Source organism: Choloepus didactylus (genome assembly GCF_015220235.1).
Source record: "Choloepus didactylus isolate mChoDid1 chromosome 11 unlocalized genomic scaffold, mChoDid1.pri SUPER_11_unloc1, whole genome shotgun sequence".
In the NCBI taxonomy this organism is placed as follows: domain Eukaryota; kingdom Metazoa; phylum Chordata; class Mammalia; order Pilosa; family Megalonychidae; genus Choloepus; species Choloepus didactylus.
In genome coordinates, this window is record NW_023637577.1 from 4,251,397 (window position 1) to 4,276,614 (window position 25,218).

Sequence of the window (25,218 nt, forward strand, 5' to 3'; positions counted from 1 at the left end):
TAATATTCCATACCAGTAGAGGCAAGTTGAGAATTCAAGGTCCTAGCACTTTTGCCCAGCATCCATTTCATAGAGCAATGTTGTCACTCTGAAAGTAACTGTATGCTGTCTCCACACTCACCTCCAGAGAAGTGGTACAAAGCTTTTGCCTCAGTGGATAGGCTTAAGGTAAGAACAGGGAGTTCTGTGCTCTCCCAGAGAAGTGTATACTCCTTATTTGAAGTGTATGATAATTCAAACCTAAGGGTGCCACGAATAAAAGTATGGTTATTGTGGATAACAATTTTATAGTTTGGTTAAAAATTTGAGATGACTAGTATTCACATTTATCTGTATTTAAAACAAAACAAAATAATACAAAAAATTAAAAGCTTGTTAGAGACATACCATGTAGTGAAATGTTCTTTATTCAATTACACAATCACTACCCTTACCATATTTTAATGGGTTAAAACTGAAAATCATTATGAAGACTGAGACATAATGATAAACCATTCAAATGCTTTCCCACTTCCACTCATAAACAGCTAATGAACAGGGCTTCACTATTGGTAACAGAAGATCGCTACTGAAGTGTGAAAGAGGGATTTCATCTAAGAAGGTCTTAGGAAATGCAAAGACAACATTGAGAGACAAAAACAAGATGATTATAGAATTTGGAACACTCTGGAATAGTTATAGAAAATGTTAAATGCTATCAATATCCTTGCCAGATTAACAACAAGAAAACCTTCATATTAAAGGTCTATTTAACTCAATAACTGTTTCCCAATGCATCATGATTGGCTTTTGTCTTAGTTTACTACAGATGCTATGACAATACTACACAATGAGCTGGCATATAAACAAAAATTTATTAGTTCAATTTTAGAGGCCAGAATTCCAAAATCAAGGAGTCCAAATGGTGATGGTTTCAGCAAGAACTGAAGTGATAGCCAATGTTTCCCCACAACTGGGCCATAGGGACCAAACTCTTTGAGTACCAAGAGCTCCAAGCCTTTTCTCAGAACTCTGCTCCACAGGTCTGCCATAAAGTCATTTTTCCTTTGCTTTTTTCTATCTCTATCCCTTTCAGTCCATACTGGCAACAATCCTTTGCATAAAAATTCTGAAAATCCTTCATGGTTCTAATGAAAATTTTAATGGGTCCAAGCCATTGGACCAAAGGATCTTTCAAAGATCCTTCCTTGACAATTATATTTCCAATTCTGACTTCCTTTGAGAAGTTTGTCAGTCTTCAGAAGCCTTATACTAAATCTTCTTAGCAAACAGATATTCAGCCATACCCTTGCATTGTTATCCATTATCTGGGAACTCCCCTCCCAGACAGTCAGGGAAAGCCCTTATACAGTCACATCTTTCCAAGCAGCAGATTAGTGAAGCCATTATATGTGCTGCAATTTAAATCAATATGGGGTTCTTAAAATCACATGTGTACAACTTTCATCACCTCAAAATCATCTCATGGCATCCTTGGCTTTGTGATTCCTCAAGGTTTATATAAATTAGTTCAGAAAAAGTGTAGTGATGGTGTAGAACACTGCTACCACTTTGTCCTGTTCAATGGAGCATAAAGAGTGTGCTCTCATATAGGTGGAAAAAAATCATTCCATAGAATATACTTGCCAAAGCCAGGTGGGAGGAAAAAGTAAAGATAGACTTTTCTATACTTTATTTGAGCTCATCTGGAACACTACGTTGAACACATGGGAATAAGAAGCTAGAAAGTCCATGAATGATAGCAGCAAAATAAAGAGTCCACTCAAGAAGGTGTGTATAAATATACTGGGAACAGAACTGACACCAATGTCAATAGGGAGATGGAAATTCGTGAAAATAAAAAAATGGTTAATGAGCCAAGTCCTATAAAATACTAATTGAAATACATAAAAATTATGTATTAAAAATTTGATGGAGCCCACATATTTATGTCAATGAACAAACACTTCATTTTGCTTATGAGTACAGGATAGCATAAAGAGGGACAGACGGCTAAATATCAATCACAAGGCATGAAACCAAGAAGTGTTTTAATCCCACCAATGCCCAAAAATGAAGATGTTTAAATATGAAAATAATGGTCTTATTATATGAAAGAAAGTTTCCCTCTTGGGTACAGTGGTGGAGATGTACATCATGCTAATAAAGGAGAGCTGACTGTGTAGAAACTACATTGGAGTGTGGAGTTCAGTGTCCATTTGGAAGAGTTGAATTGGTAGGCTATTTTGCACCTGGATGACTGAAAAGAGGATGACAATAGCAAGAAAGAGGAAAATGTTCATTTGGCCATATTGAAAATGACCAAGGTGTATAGGATCTATCCCAAATTTTAGATTTTCTGCCTTCATGTTTCAAATAAAAATATCAAAAGTGGATAATTCCATGTAATAACATTGACTGTCCTTTTAAATTCAATTATATTGAGATATATTCACATACCATGCAGTCATATAAAGCATACATTCACAGTACCATAATATAGTTGTGCGCACATCACCAAAATTAATTTTTGAACATTCTCATTACCACACACAGAAAAATAATAAGAATAAAAATTAAAGCGAAAAAAACTTTTAAAGTAAAAAAGAACTTGGGTGCCTTTTTCCCCCATTTTTCTACTCATCCATCCATCCATCCATACACTGGACAAAGGGGAGTGTGGTCAATATATCTTCCCCAATCACATTGTCACCCATCATAATCTACATTTTTATACAATCTTCTTCAAGATTCAAGGGTTCTGGGTAGTAGTTTGATAGTTTCAGGTATTTCCTGCTAGGTAGTTCAATTTATTAGAACCTAAAACGGGTTGTCTATATTGTGATTAAGAGTGCTCACCAGAGGGGACTCTCAGCTCCTTTTGGAATATCTCTGCCACTGAAGCTTATTTTATTTCCTTTCATATCCCCCATTTCGGTCAAGAAGGTGTTCTACATCCCATGATTCCAGGTCTAGATTCCTCCCCAAGGGTCATTTTCCATGGTGCCAGGGAGATTTACTCCCCTGGGTGTCAGATCCCATGTAGGGGGGAGGGCAGTGATTTCACCTGCCAAGTGGGCTTAGCTAGAGAGTGAGGGACACATCTGAGCAACAAAGACATTCAGGAGGAGACACTTAAGCATAATTATAGGCAGGCCTAGCCTCTCCTTTACAGAAACAGTCTTCCCAAGTTCAAGTCCCATGATAGAGAGCTCAGCCCATAAAGCCACCAGTCCCTCATATCTGTGAGCACATTAGCAGCCATCAAGGTGGGGAAGCCCAACACCCCTGCATTCTACACCAGCTCCTCAGGGGAGAGCTACATATTGTTTTCATTGTTTTCTTTTAATTAACTCTTTTTTAAATTAACTAATAACTGTATAAAAATTTTTTAAAAACATGCAAAAAGACATTTCAAACAAGCCATAACAGGAGAGTAAGAAAAAGACAACTAACCTAAAATAACTATTTTACTTCCACATTGTTCCTACTCTACCCCAAGAAAATAACCTAACATAGGAACATTTCTGTGAACTTGTTCCTACCATATCCACCAGAAATTAACAAACTATAGTCATTCGTGGGCATTCCCAGAATTTAAATTTACCCACAATAGTTTATCTGTTCTTATTGGGTTATCATTCCCCCTTCATTAATTCCTCTCTATTGCTATGTCCCCTACATTCTACATTATAAACCACTAGTTTTACATTTTTCAATATTCACATTAGTGGTAGCATATAATATGTTTCTTTTTGTGCCTGGCTTATTTCACTCAGCATTATGTCTTCAAGGTTCATCCATGTTGTCATACGTTTCACATCTTTCCTTCTTACTGCCATGTAATATGCCGTTGTATGTATATACCACATTTTATACATACACTCATCTGTTGAAGGACATTTGGGTTGTTTCCATCTCTTGGAAATTGTGAATAATGCTGCTAAGACTGTTGGTGTGCAAATATCTGTTCATGTCACTGCTTTCAGATCTTCCAGGTATATACTGAGAAGTTCATTTGCTGGATTGAGGGGTAACTCTATATCTAGTTTTCTAAGAAGTGCCAGACTGACTTCCAGAGTGGCAGAAACTTTTTACAGTCCAACCAACAATGAATAAAAATTCCAGTTTCTCCACATCCTCTCCAGCATTTGTAGTTTCCTGTTTGTTTAATGGCAGCCATTCTAATTGGTATGAGATGATATCTCATTCTGGTGTTAATTTGCAACTCTCTAAGAGCTAGTGAAGCTGAATATTTTTTCATATGTTTCTTGGCCATTTGTATTTCCTCTTCAGAGAACTGTCTTTTCATAACTTTTGCCCCTTTTATAATTGGGCTATCTGTATTATTGTCATTGAGTTGTAAGATTACTTTATACATGCAAGATATCAGTCTTTTGTCAAACACATGGTTTCCAAATATTTTTTTCCCGTTGAGTTGGCTGCCTCATCCCTTTTGCCATATTCCTTTGAGGTACAGAAACTTCTATGCTTAAGGAGTTCCCATTTATCTACTTTTCCCTTGGTTGCTTGTGCTTTGGGTGTAAGGTCTAGTAAGTGGCCACCTAATACAAGGTTTTGAAGATGTTTCCTTTCATTATCTTCTAGGAGTTTTACAGTACTCTTTTAAATTGAGGTCTTTGATCCACTTTGAGTTAATTTTTGTGTAGTGTGTGTGGTAGGAGTCTTCTTTCATTCTTTTGGATATGGATATCCAGCTCTCTCAGACCCATTTGTTGAAAAGACTGTTGTGTCCCTGTTCAGTGGTTTTCGGGGCCTTATCAAAGATCAGTCAACCATAGATCTGGGGATCTATCTCCAAATTCACAATTTGATTCCATTGATCAATAAGTCTATCTTTATGCCAGTACCATGCTGTTTTGACAACTGTGGTTATATAATAAACTTCAAAGTCAGGGAGGGTAAGTCCTCCCACTTTGCTTTTCTTTTTTAGAGTGGCTTTAGCAATTTGAGGCATCTTCCCTTTCCAAATAAATTTGATAACTATCTTTTCCAAGTCTGCAAAGTAGGTTGTTGGAATTTTTATTAGGATTGCATTGAATCTCTAGATAAATTTGGGTAGAATTGACATCTTAACTACATTTAGCCTTTAGCCTTCCTATCCATGAGCATGGAATATTTTTCCATCTTTTAAGGACCCTTTCTATTTCTTTTAGTACAGTTATGCAATTTTCTTTGTATAAGTCCTTTAAATATTTGGTTAAGTTTATTCCTAGGTACTCAATTTTTTTGGTTGCTATTGAAAATGATATCTTTCTCTTGACTATCTCTTCACTTTGTTCATTTCTAGCACATAGAACATTACTAACTTATGTGCATTAATCTTGTATCCCTCTAATTTGCTAAATTTGTTTATTAGCTCTACTAGCTGTATCATCAATTTCTCAGGGTTTCCAGATATAAGATCATATCATCTACACATACTGACAGTTTTACTTCTTCCTTTCCAATTTGGGTGCCTTTTATTTCTTTGTCGTGCTGGATTGCCCTGGCTAATACTTCTAGCACAGTACTGAATAACAGTGGTGACAGCAGGCATCGTTGTCTCATTCCTGATCTTTGAGGGAAGGCTTTCTGTCTCTCAACATTGAGTACTATTCCAGTTGTTGCTTTTTCATATATGCTCTTTATCATATTGAACAAGTTTTCCTCAATTCCTACCTTTTGAACTGTTTTTATCAAAAGGGATGTTGGATTTTGTCAAATGCATTTTCAGCATCTATTGAGATGATAATTTGATATTTCTCTTTTGAATTGTTAATGTGTGGTAATACATTGATGGATTTTCTTATGTTGAACCATCCTTGCAGGCCTGGAATGAACCCAACTTGGTCATGGTGTATGATTTTTTTAATGTGTCTTTGGGTTTGATTTGCAAGTGTTTTGTTGAGAATTTTTGCATCTATATTCATTAGGGAGATTGGCCTGTAGTTTTCCTTTTTCGTAGCATCTTTACCTTGTTTTGGTATTAGATTGATGTTAGCTGCATAAAATGTCTTAGGTTGTATTCCATTTTCTTCAATGTTTTGAAAGAGTTTAAGTAAGATTAGTGTCAGTTGTTTTTTTTTGGAAAGTTTGGTAGAATTCCCCTGTGAAGCCATCTGGCCCTTGGCATTTATTTGTGGGAAGCTTTTTGATGACTGATTGGATCTCTTTGGTTGTGATTGGTTGGTTGAGGTCTTCTATTTCTTCTCTGGTCGGTCTAGGTTGTTCATATGCTTCCAGAAAATTTTCCATTTCCCCTATATTATCCAGTTTGTTGGCTTATGGTTGCTCATAGTATCCTCATAATTTTTTTTTTAATTTCTTTGGGATCTGCAGCAATGTCCCCTCTCTCATTCATTATTTTATTTATGTGGGTCTTCTTTCTTTTTGATTTTGTCACTCTAGCTAGGGGCTTGTCAAACTTGCTGAGATTCTCGAACAAACTTTTGGTGTTATTTATTCTCTCTATTGTTTTTTATTCTCTAGGTCATTTATTTCTGCTTTAATCCTTATTTGTTTTCTTCTACTTGGTTTAGGATTGGTTTGCTGTTAATTTTCTAGGTTCTTCATTTGCTCAATTAGTTCTTTGTTTTAGCTCTTTCTTCCTTTTTGATGTATGCGTTTAGTGCTGTGAATTTCCCCCTCAGTATCACTTTTGCTGCATCCCATAGGTTTTGATATGCTGTGCTCTCATTTTCATTCATCTCTATATATTTAGCAATTTGTCTTGCTATTTCATCTTTAACCCACTGATTGGGAATGTGTTGTTTAACCTCTAGGTATTTGTGAATTTTCTGTCTGTGATGGTTATTGATTTCTAATTGTATTCCATTGTGTCCAAAGAATATGCTTTGAATAATTTCATTTTTTTTAATTTATTGAGGCTTGTTTTATGTCCCAGCATATGATCTATTCTGGAGAAAGTTCCCTTAGCACTAGAGAAGAACGTCTATCCTGGTTATTTGGGATGTATTGCTCTATAGAATTCTGTTAAATCAAATTCATTTATCAGATTGTTTAGGTTTTCAATTTCCTTGTTGGTTGTCTGGTTAACCTATAGGAGACAGTGATGTGTTGAAATCTCCCACAATTATTGGGGAAACATCAATTGCTTCATTTAATTTTGCCAGTGTTTTTCTCATGTATTTTGTGGCACTTGATTAGGTGCACAAATATTTATGATTGTTATTTCTTCTTGTTGAATTGCCCCTTTTATTAGCATATAGTGCACTTCTTTTTCTCTCATAACATCCTTGCATTTAAAGTCTATTTTATCTGAGATTGATATTGCTACTCCTGCTTTCTTCTGGCTGTAGCTTGCATGAAATATTTCTTTCCATCCTTTCACTTTCAATATTTTTGTGTCCCTGTGTCTAAGATGAGACTCTTTTATGCAACATATTGATGGTTCATATTTTTTGATCCATTCTGTCAATCTATATCTTCTAATTGCATAGTTTAATCCATTTACATTCAACATTATTAATATTAAGCTATTCCTTGAATCAGCCATCCTGTCCTTTGTTCTGTCAGATAGATTTTTCCCTCTCTCACTTAATGTCCTTTAATGTACCCCCATACTGAATCTCTTTAGTACTGAATCTTTCTCCATCTCTGTCTCTCCTTTCTTTGTTTTTCTGTTGGTATGGCTCCCTTTAGTATCTCAAGTAGGGCAGGTTTTTTGTTTGCAACTTCTCTCTGCATTTGTTTGTCTGTGACAAATTTAAGCTCTCCCTCAAATTTGAAGGAGAACTTTGCTGGATAAAGAATTCTGGGTTGGCAATTTTTCTCTCTCACAATTTTAAATATGTCATGCCATTGCCTTTTTGCCTTCATGTTGGCTGTTGTGTAGTCACTACTTAGTCTTATGCTGTTACCTTTGTAAGTGGTGAGCTGCTTTTTTCTTGCTTCTTTCAGGTCTTTCTCCTCTTTGTTATTTGGCCATCTGATCAGAATATGTCTCAGAGTGGGTTTATTTGGATTGTTTCTATTTTGGAGTTCACTGGGAATTTATGATTTGTGTAGTTATGGTATTTAGAAGTTTTGGAAAGTTTTCCCCAACAATTTCTTTGAATACTCTTCCTAGACCTTTACCCTTCTCTTTCCCTTCTAGAAGACCAATGACTATTATATTTGGACATTTTATATTATCTATCATATCCCTGAGGTCATTATGATTTTTAAAAATTTTTCCCCCATTCTTTCTTTTGTTCTTTCATTTTTGATTCTGTCATCCTTCAGGTCAGTGATTCGCTGTTCAACTTCCTGTAGTCTTCTACTGTGAGTATACAGAATCTTTTTTATTTGGTTGACAGTTTCTTTGATTTCCATAAGATGTTCTATTTTTTATTTACTCTTGCAATGTCTTCTTTATCCCTTTCTATCTATCTTGTGTCATGGTTTCATTGTTTGTCTTTAGTACTTTGATTAATTTCTCCAAGAACTGTTTCTCCTCCGATCTTTTGATTTGGGTGTTTGGTTTTGGGTTATCTATATCATCTGGTTTTTTCACATGGTTTATAACTTTCTGTTGTTTTTGGCCTCTTGTCATTTGCTTAACTTGATAGGGTTCTTTTAGGATATGTACAAACACTTATCTCTAATTTGTCAGATCTACAGCTTCATGGAGTACACTTTAACTAACCAGCAGGTGACATCCACGAGCCACCTATCCCCCTCAAGCCAGTTCTCCCCAACTTTGTCTTTCTGGTGAGTGGGGGTCTGTGTCTTTTGGGGCTCCAGTTTGTGCACCAAGTTTGCATGTGTAGTTTGTGCTGTCTGCCCTGAATGTGAGGCATGTGTCTGAACACATAGGGAGAGAGTGCATCTTTAATAATCAAATCTCCCAGATGTTCCTGGAGATTTAGAGCTGTTGCAATAGTCTAATCCTTCACTTCAGTCTCACCACAGTTTGTCTGTGCCACTAACCCACAAGTCCTTGGTATTGGCATATGGTCCCTGGGACTTGTGAGTGGATCTCTGTTCCAAACTGTGTTTTCCTAGGGCCTCTGCTGAGGGAAGGCTTGCTATGTCACAGGTGAGCACCATCCCCCAAGGGAAGTTCTGGGCCACAGGGCCATGTAGGGTCTTTCCCAGCCTGCTGAAGGGATGGCTGAGTTGGGCATGTTAATTTCCCCCTTTCCACACAGCTCTGCCTTGCCAGCATTGGGACAATTAGCTGCAGGTGCACAAAAGGCTATTGTCCCTGCCAGATATTGTGGCATATGCCTGTGTTGCTGGAAAAACTTCCCATCACAGTGCGTTGTTTGGGGCAGCTCTGGGCTGTGGCACTGGCTCCAGACAGGGGCATTTGCAGCCCAGCAGGAAGACGGCTCTGAGGTAATGCCTTCCTTTTCTTGTGACGATATCATGTTTAGCAAATTTTCTCAGCCAGTGGGCTTATTGTTTTGTCCCTCAGAGCTATCTTAGCTGTGTGCTTGCCTAGACCCAAATTGCAAGTCTTTGAGGCTTTCTGTAATGGGCTTTTTAGAGTAATTGTTTCAGAAAAAGAAAGATAGAAAACAGAATTGCCCCCCTTGCAGATATACTTGGCTATTGAAATGCTCAGAGACAAGAAGATTTGGGCCATTAAGGAACAATGAAGAAAGCAGAGAAACTGGCTCTTCAGACAAGGGTCCTCACCCTCTGAATTTACATATACACCTGATTCTGTTTGAGCCTGCCCTTCTTAGTTTTATGTTCACTGGAACTCTAGAAATTCTCTGTTTCTATTTTGGGGTTTTTTTTTCTGTTTTGCTAGCCCTATATCCTCTCCACTGAGCTAACTGCTCCCAGATTCTCCAGTGTCTGGTCTATGTTTGGAGTTTTGGATCAGGAGTCTGAGTTTTCTTTCAGAGCTTCAACTGTAGTTCTCCATCCTGGTTCCCAGCACCAATGGCCCCTCCTCCCATGGGACTAGGCCTGTCAGGGAGGGGCACAGGTCCCCTGGCTATGACAACTTCCAGATTTCGCTAACCTCAGCTGTTCCATGCATTTGTGAGTGTTGTATGATGTATGCCCAAGTCAAATTGCTCTGTGGTGTCTGGTCCATGCATTTTCTGGCTTTCTACCTACTGCCCTGGAGGAGTAACTAAAACTCACAACTCAGCACTCTGCCTTCTTGCCCCACCCTCCTTACTGAATGTCTTAATAATTATTCTGGAATGTAATGCTTGAAGAATTTGTTGCAGTTCCTTGTGTATATTTTCAGTGTTTGTGAGGTGGTCTTGTATGTGATTGATGTCTATGGGGTATTTGTAACTATATGTTCATTTATGTAAATGCAGTTCACAAAGTATGTATTCTTGGACATGTGGAAAATTTATAACATGTATTGGAAAATACATGTTACAGGTACAGGTTTTGTGGCTCCTATGAAATTGTCTAACATGGGTGTACTGTGGTTGTGGAACTGCATGTAGGTCAATTATGGGGTGGTGCATGAGATAAATCTTTGTGTACTTGACGGTTTTAGAGAGTTGTGGGTATGTAGGTTATTTAGGGTGAGTATAGCAGTAGTGCATTTATTGTACATGTTTGTATTCAAGCAAATGTTAGGTGTGAATGCAGTGGTAAGAGAAGGATATGAGTACTCAGAATGGGAGATTTTGAGTGTAAATATTTAGATATAAGAGGCAGTATGACTGTATACTTTAGTGTATGGGCAAGATTGGGAATGTGTGTCAAGAATATGTGAGGGGTTGTGTGCTCTAGAGATATGTAGGGTATCTTGTATATGTAGAGTAGGAATTGACGGTCCTGCTCAAGGTACACATCCATCCAGTGCACATATTCCTATGAAAGAGGGACAGTTTTGTTGATGCTTCTGCATAGAAACATGGGATCAATGTTGGTGCTTATCTGTCTCCAGCTCTACTTTCAGTAACATTAGGTTGGTAGCTTGAAATCAGCTACGGTGGGAATATTTATTCCACAAACTTATCTCCTGGAGAGCAGATTACCTTTATTATACATTCACCTGAGAACCACTGTGTATGATTGTGGGAGTGAGGCTATGTTTCTGATCAGGATGTATGCATACAGCAAGAACATACAGGCAATATTGTAGCAGCTGAATTGGCAATTCTAAGTGAATTACAGTGGGTTTTGTAGGTTTTCTTTCCTTGTATGTGTGCATCCTTCAAACTTTGTTCATTCTGAATTATGGGTTTGCTCCTGATCAGGTTGGTCCATACTTTAGGGTGGAAGAGCCACCTTAAATCCTGATAATTTCCCACTGTTCCCCAAGCAGATGGGTCCAGGTATGTTAGTGTCTGTCTTAGGCAGGTGGATGTTCCATCCACAACTGTATGGGCCTGACATTGTTGGACCTAAGATGAGTGCAGTTGTTGGCAATATATATGTGTAGCAGAACTTCACAGGTACATTGTTCACGGGCCAATTAAACAGGAGGCTTCCTGAACAGGAGAACAGATAGGTCAAGTCATTTTCCAGGCAAGAAACCATGTGCCATTGGCTTCTCAGTGACACAAGTGGTGGACAAGGTTACAGTCCACTAAGTTTCCTAATTGGTAAATCTGAAAAGTCATGAGACCCCCATACCCATCACCTGCTCCCTGTGTATATTGGGTAACAAACAGTTCAGCTGTATCACCATTCCTCAATGAACCCATCTATGTGGAATCTAGAGGCATCAGGGGGAGACAGGATCTCTTGTTTCAGTGAACTGACATTTAGGGAACTGAGCCTCTGTCCCTAAGGTAGAGCTAGAGAATTATGATGGCTGAGATCTGGTGACACTGCAGAGGTCCAGCTGAGGAGATAAGGTTTTGAAACTCCTGAACCACTGATACCAGGACTGTTTCTTATCTAAGGCTTAGAATGTTCTTAGTCTTGGGAACCTCATCTCAGCTTCTAGCTTTCCTGATGGGGTTACTGGACCTCCTCTATTTTCCCTACTTCACATGGAGCTGAATCTCTTTGGAGAGTGCCAAGTGATGGTGGACTCCATCTGACCTCAGACCTGTATCCTGCCACCCTGAGACCCAGTGAAGGATTTCTGTAACTAGCTCAATTTTTTGAGTCTCCCTATGGTCCTTTGTCCCTTGGGATGATCCTCCTGACAGCAAAGACTCTGGCATCCCTTCCTTGAATTCTCAAATAAATGCTTCCATTTGGGATATTGATTCATTGTTGCACTCAGTTCCCCCTTCATATTCTAACTCTAAATTAATGGCAATGTGCTGTACTAATTATACAGTGTTGGTTGACTAAATGGTGTTCTGCTTTCTTTTACATTTTTCATATTTTTAAAGCATTTTTATTGAGAAATATTCACATGCCAGATAGTCATCCAAAGTGTACAATTAATGGTTCAGTGTCATCGTACAGTTGTGTGTTCATCACCACAATCAATTTTTGAGCATTTTCATTACTCCAGAAAAAAATCAAATTAAGAATAAAAATCAAATTAAGAATAAAAATAAAAAAGGAACATCCAAAACCTCCCCTACCCCTTATCCCCTGTATTTTCCATTTAATTTTTGTTTTTGTTTTCTCTTTCAAAAGTCCATACCTTGGATAAAGTGAGTGTCAGTTGTAAGATTTTCACAATTACACAGTAACACTGTAATAGCTATATAGTTTTATAATCATCTTCAAGAATCAAGGCTACTGGATTAGATTCAACTATTTCAGGTATTTCTATCTAGCTATTCCAATAAACTAAAATTTGCAAAGGTATATATATAGCATAAGAATAACCTCCAGAATAACCTCTTGACATTGAAATCTCTCAGCTAGTGAAACTCTATTCTGTTTCAAGTTTCTTCCCCCTTTTCATCCAAGAAGACTTTCTAAATTCTACAATGCCAGGACCAGGCTCATCCCCATGAGTCAGGTCCCATGTTGTTAGAGAGATTTAAACAACTGGGAGTCATTTCCTATGTAGTGGGGAGGGTAATGAATTCACTGACATTGTCTGCCTAGAGACAGAGGCCACATTTGAGCAACAAAAGAGGTTCTCTGGGAGTGGCTCTTAGGCATAGTCATAAGTAGCCTCAGATTTTCTTTTGCAGAAAAATGTTTCATAAGGGAGGCCTGAAGATTGGGGCTTGCCCTATTAAATTGGCAGTCCCCAATGCTTGTGAAACTATCAGGAATACCCCAGGTGGGAAATTTTAATATTTCCAATTTTTCATCAATCCATCAAAGGGGCTTTGCAAATACTTTTTATTTTCTGCCCAAGACATCACATTAACCTTAACAAACCAACAAGATCTTATTCCCTGTTCAAGGTTCCATGTAATTATGGTGTTCAAATAAAGTGACCATACAAGTTAAATTAGGCAGTGTGCTACAGAAAATATAAATTTTGCACAAAATACATATCTCTTCCTTTGATCTCGCACAGAAATTGAAATCTGAAAACACTGTCAATATCATCCTTTACACTTTAGTCTGATTTGCCTTAGTCCTAACTCAATCAGCTTCATTCATAACTCTAATTGAAGTGTGATCTCTTTTTCGGTTTTTTTAAAACAGTTACTTTATGCGGAAATGACTTTCATAGCTGCAGAACTATAGCTCCAAGTTCATGGTGTCACACAGGTACCCAAATTTCCATGGAACAACCAGGTTATACACAAAGTACCTGACATCTCAGAATTTAGAAATAACTGTAACAACTCAGGAATAGATGTGACTGCTGTAGGAGCTTACAATCTAGGAGGCTTTACAGTAAGGCTTCCCCTGATAACCTGTGCATTTGAATTCAATTCTCAGGGTTTGCACATTATATTTGATTCATATAATGAGGCTTTGTATTAGTCTTTCATGTCTGGTTTATTTCACTCAGCATACTGTTATCAAAATTCATTCATCTAATTCCTGACTCACAACTTCATTCCTCCTTGCAGCTATTCACTATTCCACTGTATGCATACAACACAGTTTGCCCTTCCATTCATCAATTGATATAACCTTAGGCCATCTCCATCCATTGCAAATGGTGAATACTTCTACCATAAACACCAGTGTGAACATGTCCATTCATGTCCCTGCTTTCAGTTCTTCTAAGTTTATACCTAATAGTGGGGCTGCAGGATCCTCCACCCTTCCTCCACTGTTGAGAGAAAACAAGACTGAATCAAACAGCGCAAACCAACCTTTAGGGACTGCTGGCTTTGCACAACAATTTAAGTCCTGACAAGTTTTGTCTTTAGATGCCCAATGCATCTTTCAGCCTCATGCAGAAATTAAAAGTTAATCCCAACCCACTTTACTCTCCCTCTTTATAAAAAAAAAATATTTCTTGACTTTGCAGCCAGGATAGCTGCAGAGTTTACTACAGGGAGATTCTGACAGTGAACAATGGGCAAGACACGTGATGTCAAGGAAAGTTGAGAGACTACAAAGCCAAGTGCAACTTGGAGAGCTTAAAACCCATGACACCATGACCACTACTTATATATCTTGTATCTTGAAAGCTGACAGAGAGAGTAATGACTTAAAAGGCTGTTGTGCTTTTCATTTTTCACAAAGCTCTCTGCCATGCAAACCTGGGCCTGAAAATAACTGTGCCTGATGCATCTGGCAGCTTCTCAGTGGGTTTCTTTGAAAATTTTCTCTGTAATATCAACATGATTCATTTTGTTGAATGTCCAGGATGATGCTGGAGGAAAGACAGAAGACATGCCAAAATCAAAATTTTTAGAAATTCCATGGCCATTGGAGAAATATTTGATAGTCTCTTTTACTGAGAGAGAATTTTAAAACAGAAAGGCACAAACAGGGAGAAACTTGATAACTCCTATGAAATGTTTCAGTGTCTCTTTGTGCAAAACATCATAGCCATAGTAAAAAATATAGTCGATTGTTTCATTTACTATTCTAAGAGGCTATTGTAAAAGGGAAGGCATGATGACAAAAAGTATTATGAATGATATTAAATGGTAATCATCACTGTTTGTGCAAAGCACAATTGCTAAAGGGAAAATAATTTACCAAAACATGATTTGGAGAACACATTTTAGATGCAAAGCACATGGTAAACATTGCCATAAAAAATAAAGTAGTTTCACTAAATAAAATATTCGAATTTCAACAACTACTGATAAAGTCCAAATGGTGGGGAAAATGCCCTGAAATTAAGATTTTAGACCATTCCAGAGGTTACCATGGGGAAAGTCTTACTCATATGTCTGTATATATGGTCACATGTGTCAATATATAGGGAAAGTTATGTCTGCCCAGTGGGCGCATCACTGGCAATACCCGTAGCTTTCCCAGTAAGCAGTACCTCCAAACTTTTAGCTGCCAGGCTGTACAGTCCAACTAACCATTCGATTTCCAACTGTACACTCTCTGACACTGAGAAACATTGCTCCAGTTTTCTCTGCAATAGAGAAAAAATGTAAACAGCCTAAATGTGCAGCAATGCTTTAAACTGAAGACTGTATTGCAGTTCATAGGTGCAAACTAGCTATATTACTCAGGGTTCTCTAGGGAAACAGAATCAACAGCAGATACCTATAAATATGGGATTTTATAAAATTATTTCATGCAACTGTGGAGATGCACAAGTCCAAATTCTGTAGGGCAGGCTGTGAGCTGTCCTCTCCTATGAAGTTCTTCAATGAACTCCCCAGGAGAGGCTGGCTGGCTGAAGAAGAAATGATAGTTCTTTCTCTTCTTCCTTCAAAGTCAACAACTGATTGGATTAAATCCAGCTGATTGAATTCTCTCACTGCAGAAGACACTCCCTTTGTTGATGCAATCAGCCACAGATGTAATCAATTGACTGATGATTTAATAAACCAGCCTTCTGGTTTATTAACCAGCCACAAATGTCCTTGAAGTAATGGTTAGGCCATTGCTTGCTTGACCAGACACCTGGGCACCACCATCTGGCCAAATTGGCACATGAACCCAACCATCACACTACTTATGTATTTGTCAACAAGAATAAATCTAAGAAGCATATATTTAAGTTAAACAAAAGCTAAGTAGCAAAAGCACATGCAAATATGTGTGTGAAGGATGATATATTATGATAAATTTGAAATCAAACAAGTATTTTACTTCCTTTAGGATCCATCCATGCATACATTTTAAGATTATTAAAATATTGATGGAAAAGGTACACACCAACATCAGGAAAGTGACAGTATATATTGGGATTATTGGTTGTAAAATTTTTGGATATATTTATGTAAAAAAATGATTTGAAGGAAAAGCAGCCTGATCTTATTCTCTGCACAATTTAATGTTTGAAATGCTTTATTAATCCTCTAAAATTATACCTAGAATGGGCAGGACTTGTTGAGAGAAAGCTTAAAATATTGTTGAAAAAAAATAGAAATAAAAGGGAAGTATGAAGATGATAGATATAGATAAAATTATAGACAGATAGGAAAGCTCTATATTGTAAATATGACAGATCTTCTCAAATCAAAGTCAATATAATCCTAAATGCTATATTAACCCTATCTTTTTATAAATCAACAAGCTATTTTAAAATTTATGAGGTCCAGAATATCTGAGAAAATTTTGAAATTGAAGAATAAACAGATGAAAATAGCACAAACTGCAAAATATATAACAGTTAAGTCTTGTGGGTATTGGCAAGAATTCAGTAAATACATCAGTGTTATTCTGAAATTACTATTGACACCATTTTCAAAAAGACAGGATAAGAAAGATATTATTGGCCAAAGAAAGAGAGACAAAATAAATCAAACAGCAAATTTAAAAAAGACAGAACATGCAGTAAGGTCAGCTCATAAAATGCAAAGTGAATTAAGAACATTTACTCCCCTCAAGCTCCATGGCAAAATGCATCAGAGATGACTGAGAAATTCTTGCATCAGAGATTTTGGCTTTTCAATTTGCATTACAAATTACCACATGCTGAGCGGCTTGAAATAACACCCTTACTTTAGCTCAGAGTTTCTATGGTCAGGGGCTCAGGCAAAACTAAGCTGGATCCTGTTGCACGACTTCAGTGATGGTGTCACTGCATAGAAAAGCTTGAGTGAGGATGGGTCCAGTTTCAGAAATTCATCTCCTTCGATGGTGGGACAGGGGCTGTGACCTGGAGGCCTCTCTTTGCAAACAGTAGCCACACAAAATCTGCAAACTCACAGTGTGGCCACGTGCTTCTCCAAAGTCAGCAAAGGAGAAAGGGAGGAGGACTCTAGAGTGAGCATGTTAGCAAGCTAGGATCTCATACTAGGTAATGATCACAGAACAGGCATCCTACCATCACTGTCATAAAATGTGACTGCTTCAAGGGAGTGGCATGCCAGAGCCTTTGCCGTATTTGTAATTGTTTCCCAGTCTTTTTTATAGGTTATTTTTACTTGGTGGAAGACAGTATGGTGGATTCTACTTTATATACATTTTCTTGTACTGTGTGTTTTTGAGAAATTTGAAACCATTAAAAACTTCTGAACAGTTCCAGATATTGCCAAAATCCTTAGCACAAATATTCAGCTACAGAATATAACCAGCTCTATGTGTGTCCTGTGAAAATAGCAAGCATATGATGCTACTAGATCCCTTTTAATTACTATATGAATACATGTGCTGGTTTGAATGTATTTTGTCCCCCAAAATGCCATTATCTTTGATGCAATCTTGTGTGGTGTCGGAAATAAAGCGGTACCTGTAAGGGAATAAACGCTCACTTGGTTTTGGAGGAGAAAAGAATTTATTTACGATCTTGCAAGATAGGGCGTCCAGCCAAACACGTGGAAGGCTGGTGCCCCAGAGAAAGAGAATGGCGATCTTTAAATCTCCTACTCCTAATTCGCAAGTCCCTCCCCTGTTTTCCCATTGACTGGGTACTACAGAGGTTACAGCCTATCCGAAAACACTAACTAATTCATCTTTTGAGATTTTAATTTGTACAGCCAATCCCAGAGAGCCAACTAGCTCATTATTGAGATTTTGAACTGATCAGCCTATCCTAGACAGTTCATTTAGTTTAAAAAAAAATTTTTCTTTTTGCTGTGAGTTCCCACCTCTGATTTTACCTCATATTTCTTTACATTCCAGTAACCATGGTTACTTTTTCATATAAGGGGCTGGCAGATTCTTTCTTCTCTTCATCTCGGGGCTTGTTTAAACTGGTTTTGCCTCCATTTCCCTTATTCCATGCTGTCTCTATGTGAAAACTAAACTTATTCCTTTCTTACATGTGGGCAGATGTATTATTGTTGATTAGGTTGTGTTCTTTGATTGAGTGTACCCCAGTCATTAGTACAAAAAAAATACGTTCCATGAAATTATCTTTCACTTTACTAAAATATGATCATTTACTTGGGACAACTAATGCTTGGAATACTTCTAATATTTGTTTTCTGATGTGTGGAAGTATCAGAGCCGAGATTTTTGAAACCATCTAAGTAATACCAATATTTCAGTCTTTGCCAAGAGAAAATAATCCTTCCCTATTGATTGCCATGGTTTCCTTAAGCAAATCTGATTTACTATTATAATAGTGATGCTCATGTAATAAGTAATACTCCCAATTTTTTCTTTTAAAAAACATGCAATCCATGTAACATTAAGAGGTAAATATGTTACAATGTGCAATTTCTGGACAAGGAATGACTGTTTTCAGAGCTTTCTGGGAAAATAAACCAAAAATACTGATAACGGCATTTACGATCTGTTTTATTACTGACGAGCTACAACTAAAATTCAAACAATAGATAGTTTATGCATGTCATATTTATCAAAAAATCAAAAACATTATGAGTTTACCTAAAGAAACTAAGGAAAAGATGTGAAGAAGATAAATGAGCACAGCCTAGGTCCTCAAGGTTATACTATGATAACAGGATTTTAAACATGAAAGGCATGCACATGCAATTTCTATGAGCATTTCTTACATTAAAAAAGATGAATTCCAAAGCACATGTCAGCTAGCTCAGCCCTACCTTGTCAAAGATGCATATTCACCTGAAAAGAAGCTGCATTTGCTAAAATGCATCTGCTGAAGAATCGTGCTGTCCAAGATTGGGCCCTCACTCTGGCTGATTTGTTCAAGGTCTGGGCTATTAAAAGAGAAACATAAAACCATGGACTTTTAAAAACTAAATATTTTGTACAGTGGACTATAGAAAAAATGATCCTAAGCATACCATGTTCTAAACCTCCAGAGACTAACATAACTTCATTATTTATAAATAGTGAAAATATAAAGGATCCATAGAAATTAAGAGTTGTATTGAGTATAGACTTTTACTTTAACAGTCACTCAAGGTGCTCTTAACATCCATATGAGAAAAGCAAGTTATTTTCCTCACATATTTTGGCAATGGATTCAAAAGCAAAAGTAGCAGGGCTATTGAATTCCATGAAACTTGTTTTTACTTTGAAGCAAAATTGTTCAATATCTTTATTGTAATTGCACTCATATATTGCCAGGAATACATTTACAGCAACTCAACAATAGTGATCGCAACAAAAGTAAGGTAAATAGGTTCACAAAGCACCTGATTTCCTTGATAAGAAAGTTTTCCTAGCAGAAATTCAAACTGCACTTCAAATCTGAGTATATAGGCTCAACCATTACTAACTTATCTGCTTTCCTGCTTCCAAAATTGTGCTGACATCTACAGTCTATGGTACTCTCCTCTTCTGTGTTTTGGTTGTTTGTGGTCTCTGCTTTTAACAAATTATTTATTATTTAGTGCTGGACTTAGAAGAAATCCCACTGCCCCATGCGGTCCAGGCGCTAGGGCCCCGCGGGCTCCTCGGCAGCCTCCCGCCTCCTCCTGAACCCCCCGCTGGCTGCTGGGAAAGGGCAGCCATAACCTCGGGGAAAACCCGACCTTTAAGGCCCAGGGCCCTCAGGGACCGGGGCATACGCCTTTATTCTCTATATAACTGATATATAAAACTGGGCGGGAGCAGCAGGACCCTGCTAAGAGGCCATCAATCCCTCCCCCAGCACTAATGTCCAAGAGCCCAAGGAGCTGTACTCACGTGACTCCCTTCAGGGAACGTTCCCAACTGGCACCTGGAGCCATTGGAGGGCTGGAGGGCGGGGGCCCCGCCCCCAGGGGCGTGCACGCGTGGGCGGGGCCAGGTCCTGCAACGACCGGTTCCTGGAAAGAGGTCTGCCGGAAAGGCGGGAAATGGAGCCTCAGGAAGGTGCAGTGATGGGGCTTCCGGGGCAGGTGATGCCTCAGCTCCTGGACCCCCCACAGCCATCCATCCCTCCGTAAAAGGGCTTGCAAGAAAAGATCATTTGTGATTTTTATAATTAGAAAACTGCAGAGCAGCTCTCTACACTTAGGATCCTCAGTGTTTTGGAAGAGGTCTCTCCTAAGGCAGTGTCCTCAGATTGGAAGTATTGCTGATACACGCCTGGATTGCATTTATTTTTTTCTCATACGTGGCCTTTCAGAAATCACTAATAGTTTCATAGCATACAGGGATCTCATGTAATATTTGGGTCACATATACAAAATATTATTTGTGGTTAACTGAATTCCAAATTTAACTGAGCATGATGTATTTTTCTTTCTTAACTTTGACAGCATTATTCTTAGGCATACCATAAAATCTAAAGAAATAGTGTGCTTGCTCATTTTAGCGATTGATCCTAACAAAATAAGGATATTACCAACCTACCAGTACAAAGACAGTAATCCCAATAAACTTGATAATAGAAAATGTAGAAACACATACTGTTTTCATAAGTAATAAAGGTGAAAAAGGTTATTTAAAATGAACTTACATTATATTTGCTTTCAGTTACATGAAATCTCTCTGAGACAATTAAAAAGAAGCAATTAACCTTGTGTCCTCTGGTGAGAACAGGGTTGCCAGTGGAAAGGGGCAGGGGAAGACATATCACTGCATATTCCATTTTGCAAAATTGACTTTCAAAGCATGCAAAGGTGTCCTATTTAAAAAAGAAAATTAAAATCTTTTAAAGGTAAAATTTAAATATTTAACAACAAAATAATACAAGGAAAAAAGCTATGATTTTTCCTATAATCCATAAGAAAACATGCATTTACCAGATTGTGTTCTGCTTTAAGTTCAGTAAATGAAGTTATTGAAGTAAATGGAAAACCTAGCACTATAGTTGAAGAGCAGTGTGTGTACGTGGCCATAAAATGAAGTTTACTGATGAAGAATCCAAGCATGATGAATCTGAGAATCTGTTGCTGTGAACCTGAGAAAGAATCCTCAAATGGCCCTAAAGAGGTACGTATCAACTGTGCTGTACAATTGTACTTTGAAGGGAACACCTACATTTTGCCCACCTGTCAGAGTCAGTCAGGAAATGTCTCCCCTCCCCCACCTGCCCTCTGCCCATCCTCCACTGTAGAATGTCGAGTCCTACATTCTAATCCTGTTTAGATACAAATTTCCTATCCTTACTCAGATTCATGAGAATCTGTTGGAAGGAGGATCACTCTCTGAGTCCTGAAATTGAAACTTTGTGTACCTGGAGCCTACCAGACACCAGTGGTCAGTGCCCACACATGTGCTGGTGACTTCAGAAGGAGGTAGGAATGTAGGAGAGTGGGGATGTTGCTAGAGTTTCTTCAACTTCTTCAAATGTCATTTCTCAACTCTAGGAAACTTCAAAATCAACCCATCCTCTTGGGAAAAACTTGAGCTGAATTCGAGGAAGGAGACAGCACTGGAGCAAGGTGCTATCCCCAGGGGGGTTGCGGTAAGGTTAGAAACATGATGCTGGCAGGTGAGAAAGATGTCTCTTTACAGTTGGATCTTGATTTCTGAGCAGAACTACTTTGGCTATAGACAAGGAGATAGATTGCCTCTAGAATAGAGAAAAGCCACAGGAAAGTTTTCAACAGTAGTGGGATATGTCGTGTGGGGGCATAGGGAGGCTTGGCTAGGCCCTGAGTCATTTCTTTAGGAACCTGGAAATTCTTGTATGACTTTAATTGAAGCATATGAACCGGAGTAAATGAGATCTCCATTCTGAATGGTACTCAGAAGCCATTGAACTAGGAAACTATTCAGAGGGGTTATCTTGGCCATGTCAGTAGGGAAAGATTCTCAAGGTGAGCTGGCTTGGAAGTTACTTTAACTGCCACAGCCCAGGGTCTCTAAGCTCCTACCAGTCCTGAGATATATTCACTTTAAATCCAGGAAGATGTTTTCTTTCATTCAAATGGGATATGGCAGTTGGGTATCTTCAATTTGCATTAAAAGAGGTCAGGCTTACCCAAACTGTGGATTCTTAGATCTTCAGAACAATGTCAGCTAGTCCAAAACTTCATGGTGAACCCTCAGCCCTGCATTTTTTCTTTTTTACATTTTTATTTTGAAATATCACATATGTATAGAACAGTGATAACTTTTCAAAGTATGATATAACATGTAGTTTATAGATAATTACAACAAACGGTATGGGTTACAATTCTACAATTTCACTTATTTCCTATTGTGAACTATAACATTTATAAAGAGGTGATAACTTTCAAAGTACAATTTAATGAGTACATGTAGAGAAAATTTCAGACTCTTACGGGTTACAGTTCCAGAATTTCTTTTCCTTCCTTCTAGCTATTCTAATAACCTAACAACTAACATATATACAAATGTTATATATAACCAACATCTTATTTTATATATAAAATCAATAGGGGGATATTTCCTATCCCAGAAGTTTCCTCATCCCTGTGCCTGCACACTTCTTGAAGTTCAGAGTTCTGATTTGCCAAGGAATAAAAGACTATCCCTGAGATCCTCAACACTGTAGCCTTTTGGCTACTCCATTCACCCATTTCCTTGTGTCCACAGAATCTCCAGTGCGCATACCAGACATGATGACAAAAGGATCCTCCATGTATCCTTTCACTGCACAGCTGCTCCCCTTACCCACTCCTGGCCCACCACACCCACCTCCCTTGGGGCAGTGTCCATCCCCTGTCTTGAATCCATCTTCCCCTCCTGGCAGCTCCCTGGTGCTGCCTGCATTCCCCAGGACACTGTTGGTGACAGGAGATGGGGGTCCTCTCAACAGTGGGCTTGCAGCCAACAAGGCCATTGTCCAAGTCAGGAAACAATGGGGATCAGCTGAGCTCCCTCAAACTCCGACCTTAGTCCTTCCTCAGATCCCCCATATTTCCAGTGCTCCAGGGATCCTCTGTGGGGGTGTTCAGCAGCCCCCTCCAGGGATCTTGACAGCCTCTGCTGTGGAGCCCCTTATCCCTGACAAGGCTGTGGGGGACACACAGGCTGCTGAGGGAGGTTGGTCCCCAGGCCTTCGTCCTCAGGCTCCACCAGCAGCCTCCCAGCTGACCCCCTTTGTTCCTCCACAGAATGCTTTCTCCATGCCACAGGAGATATCCATGGAGGAAGTCCCTGCCTCCACCAAAAGGAAGACAACTGTGGATGATGCCTGCCAACCTGGGAGTGCTTACGAGAACGTCCAACATTCGCAGCACTTCAAGTCCATGACCCATGTCCTGAATGACGAAGCTATTTCTTGCTTTTGCATGTGAGTAACTTCATTTTAGGGACATATTGATTGTCCTGGATTATTCCAATAAGGAGAGCTTGAGAACTGACAACTGTGATTAGGGCATTAGGGAACAACTGAAGAAAGGTCAAGAGGGCAAAGGGACATGCTGGGTGAAGATACATTCTCAATACCTTTACACAGGGATCCAAGTTTATAACTTACTTTCATGTGCCACACCTCAGTTGATCCTTACCACACTATTTAGAGTGTACATCCAGCCTTTAGTTTTCTATCATTATCCTAATAATCATTTATATGAGACAAAAATCAGAGCAGTTTCCCATGATACAGTGAGGAACAATTCTTTGAATTGAGGTGTCTAGGTAGAAACATCACCCTCTTCCCATTGTATTTTACCTTCCAGCACAAGACTTGAGCTTGTGTTTCCCAGGTGAAGTCAAATGCCCTGGAGAGAGGAAGGGTGCAAGGACCAGGCAGAGACTTTATTTTCCCTAGCCTCACTGTTCCAATTAGATCCAGAAGGTGGTAGAACACGTACACTCAAGTGCTTGGGCTCCCCTCCATTTGTAATCCTGGAGAGGTTATCTCACTGCATAGCATCATCTATAAGGGGTCTATCATATTTAATTCAGAGGATTGCTGATAGAATTCCATAAAGTAACATATGAAATCCTTGGTTGCCTGGACTACACATGCAACGGTCCATTAGGGGACATCTACTTTTTTTATTAGTAGTCTATAATAATTTTTGTAATTGTTATTATTATCATTATTATTTTGAAAGGACAAGGAAGTAGGCAAAACACCTCACAGAATACTTTTATACTAGTAAAGAGTGAGAGTGGATGCTTCAACAAGGAGTCTAGGACCATGGGCTGATTTGAATGTGAGGCAGAGATAGTGGTGGTTTTGGAATTTTATCTTTTTCCCAACTAGTTTGGCCAACATTTTCTACTCTGCACCAACCCCAGTAATTATGTGTGAACCACTGTCAGCACATGTCAGTTCTACAAGACAGTTGCTTTTCTTTCACATTATGAACCCCAATAAAAGAATTCCCTGATCCAGGGGATATTTTAATGGGATCCCCGAAAATTCCATTTCCAGACAGTCTTAATGATTCCACACATTCTTGAACTTTCAGGACTTTCTCCATTGAAATGGGCTCTGATAACCTTTGTTTCAGGCTGTGTAATCATTCTCCTCACACCCATGGCACTGGGTTTTGTTTCCCAAAGTATAATACCTCACCCTCAGAATCATCCAGGAAGTTTCTTAAATTGCTCACCTTTTGGAGCTCTGTGAATGGCACCTAGAAATCTGCTTTTAATGCACCCGCCTGAGTTAATCCATACCCAAAGATAATGAAGGCTCAAAGGCAAATCAGAATATACAACAAGTCTTTCCTTTGAGCTGGTGTTTCATAAAATGAATCCTAGTCTTGCTATATGATCTCTGACAGGGATGATGTGAGGCAGAAGTACTTAAAATCCCAGAGTAAACATTGGATGTCAACCATGTAGGGCAGACGACAGATTACATGTGATGTGGAGCATGTGATCCTCTAAGGCAACTGTATCCAAACCAAGGTTTCGAACCAGTTCTTGACAAATTCACTGTGGTGTGCTTAGTTCTCCAACTCTCCTTGCCCCAGCATCGTAACACACAGAGTCCAGCAACCACCCACTTCACCATCTCACTGCGGTCGCGGTTACTGCTTCTGGGGGGAGTGGCGGCCGGTAGCAGAGCCCTCAGCTCTCGGGGCTGCTTAAAGGGTACCGGCGGCG

General features: G+C 38.7%; 1 protein-coding gene across 13 annotated transcripts in view; it reads right to left on the minus strand.

The window, feature by feature from the left end:
• LOC119524375 (olfactory receptor 2T33-like) overlaps positions 1-25,218 on the minus strand; it is an 84,839-nt gene that overhangs the window by 2,987 nt on the left and 56,634 nt on the right. For 6 of the 13 annotated variants that reach the window (XM_037823001.1, XM_037822999.1, XM_037822998.1 and 3 more), the window contains 2 exons: positions 19,942-20,075; positions 18,913-19,007 (listed from right to left, as the gene is read on the minus strand). Coding sequence is in view for 2 of the 13 variants with exons in the window: in XM_037823004.1 (XP_037678932.1) it covers positions 122-240; positions 18,891-19,007; positions 19,942-19,985 (280 nt within the window). In the remaining 11 variants the exon portion in view is untranslated. Of the gene's footprint in view, positions 1-121; positions 241-13,638; positions 14,618-15,244; positions 15,341-18,053; positions 19,008-19,941; positions 20,076-25,218 lie in introns of those variants that run through there. The other 7 variants (XM_037822996.1, XM_037823004.1, XM_037822994.1 and 4 more) reach the window with 6 other exon arrangements.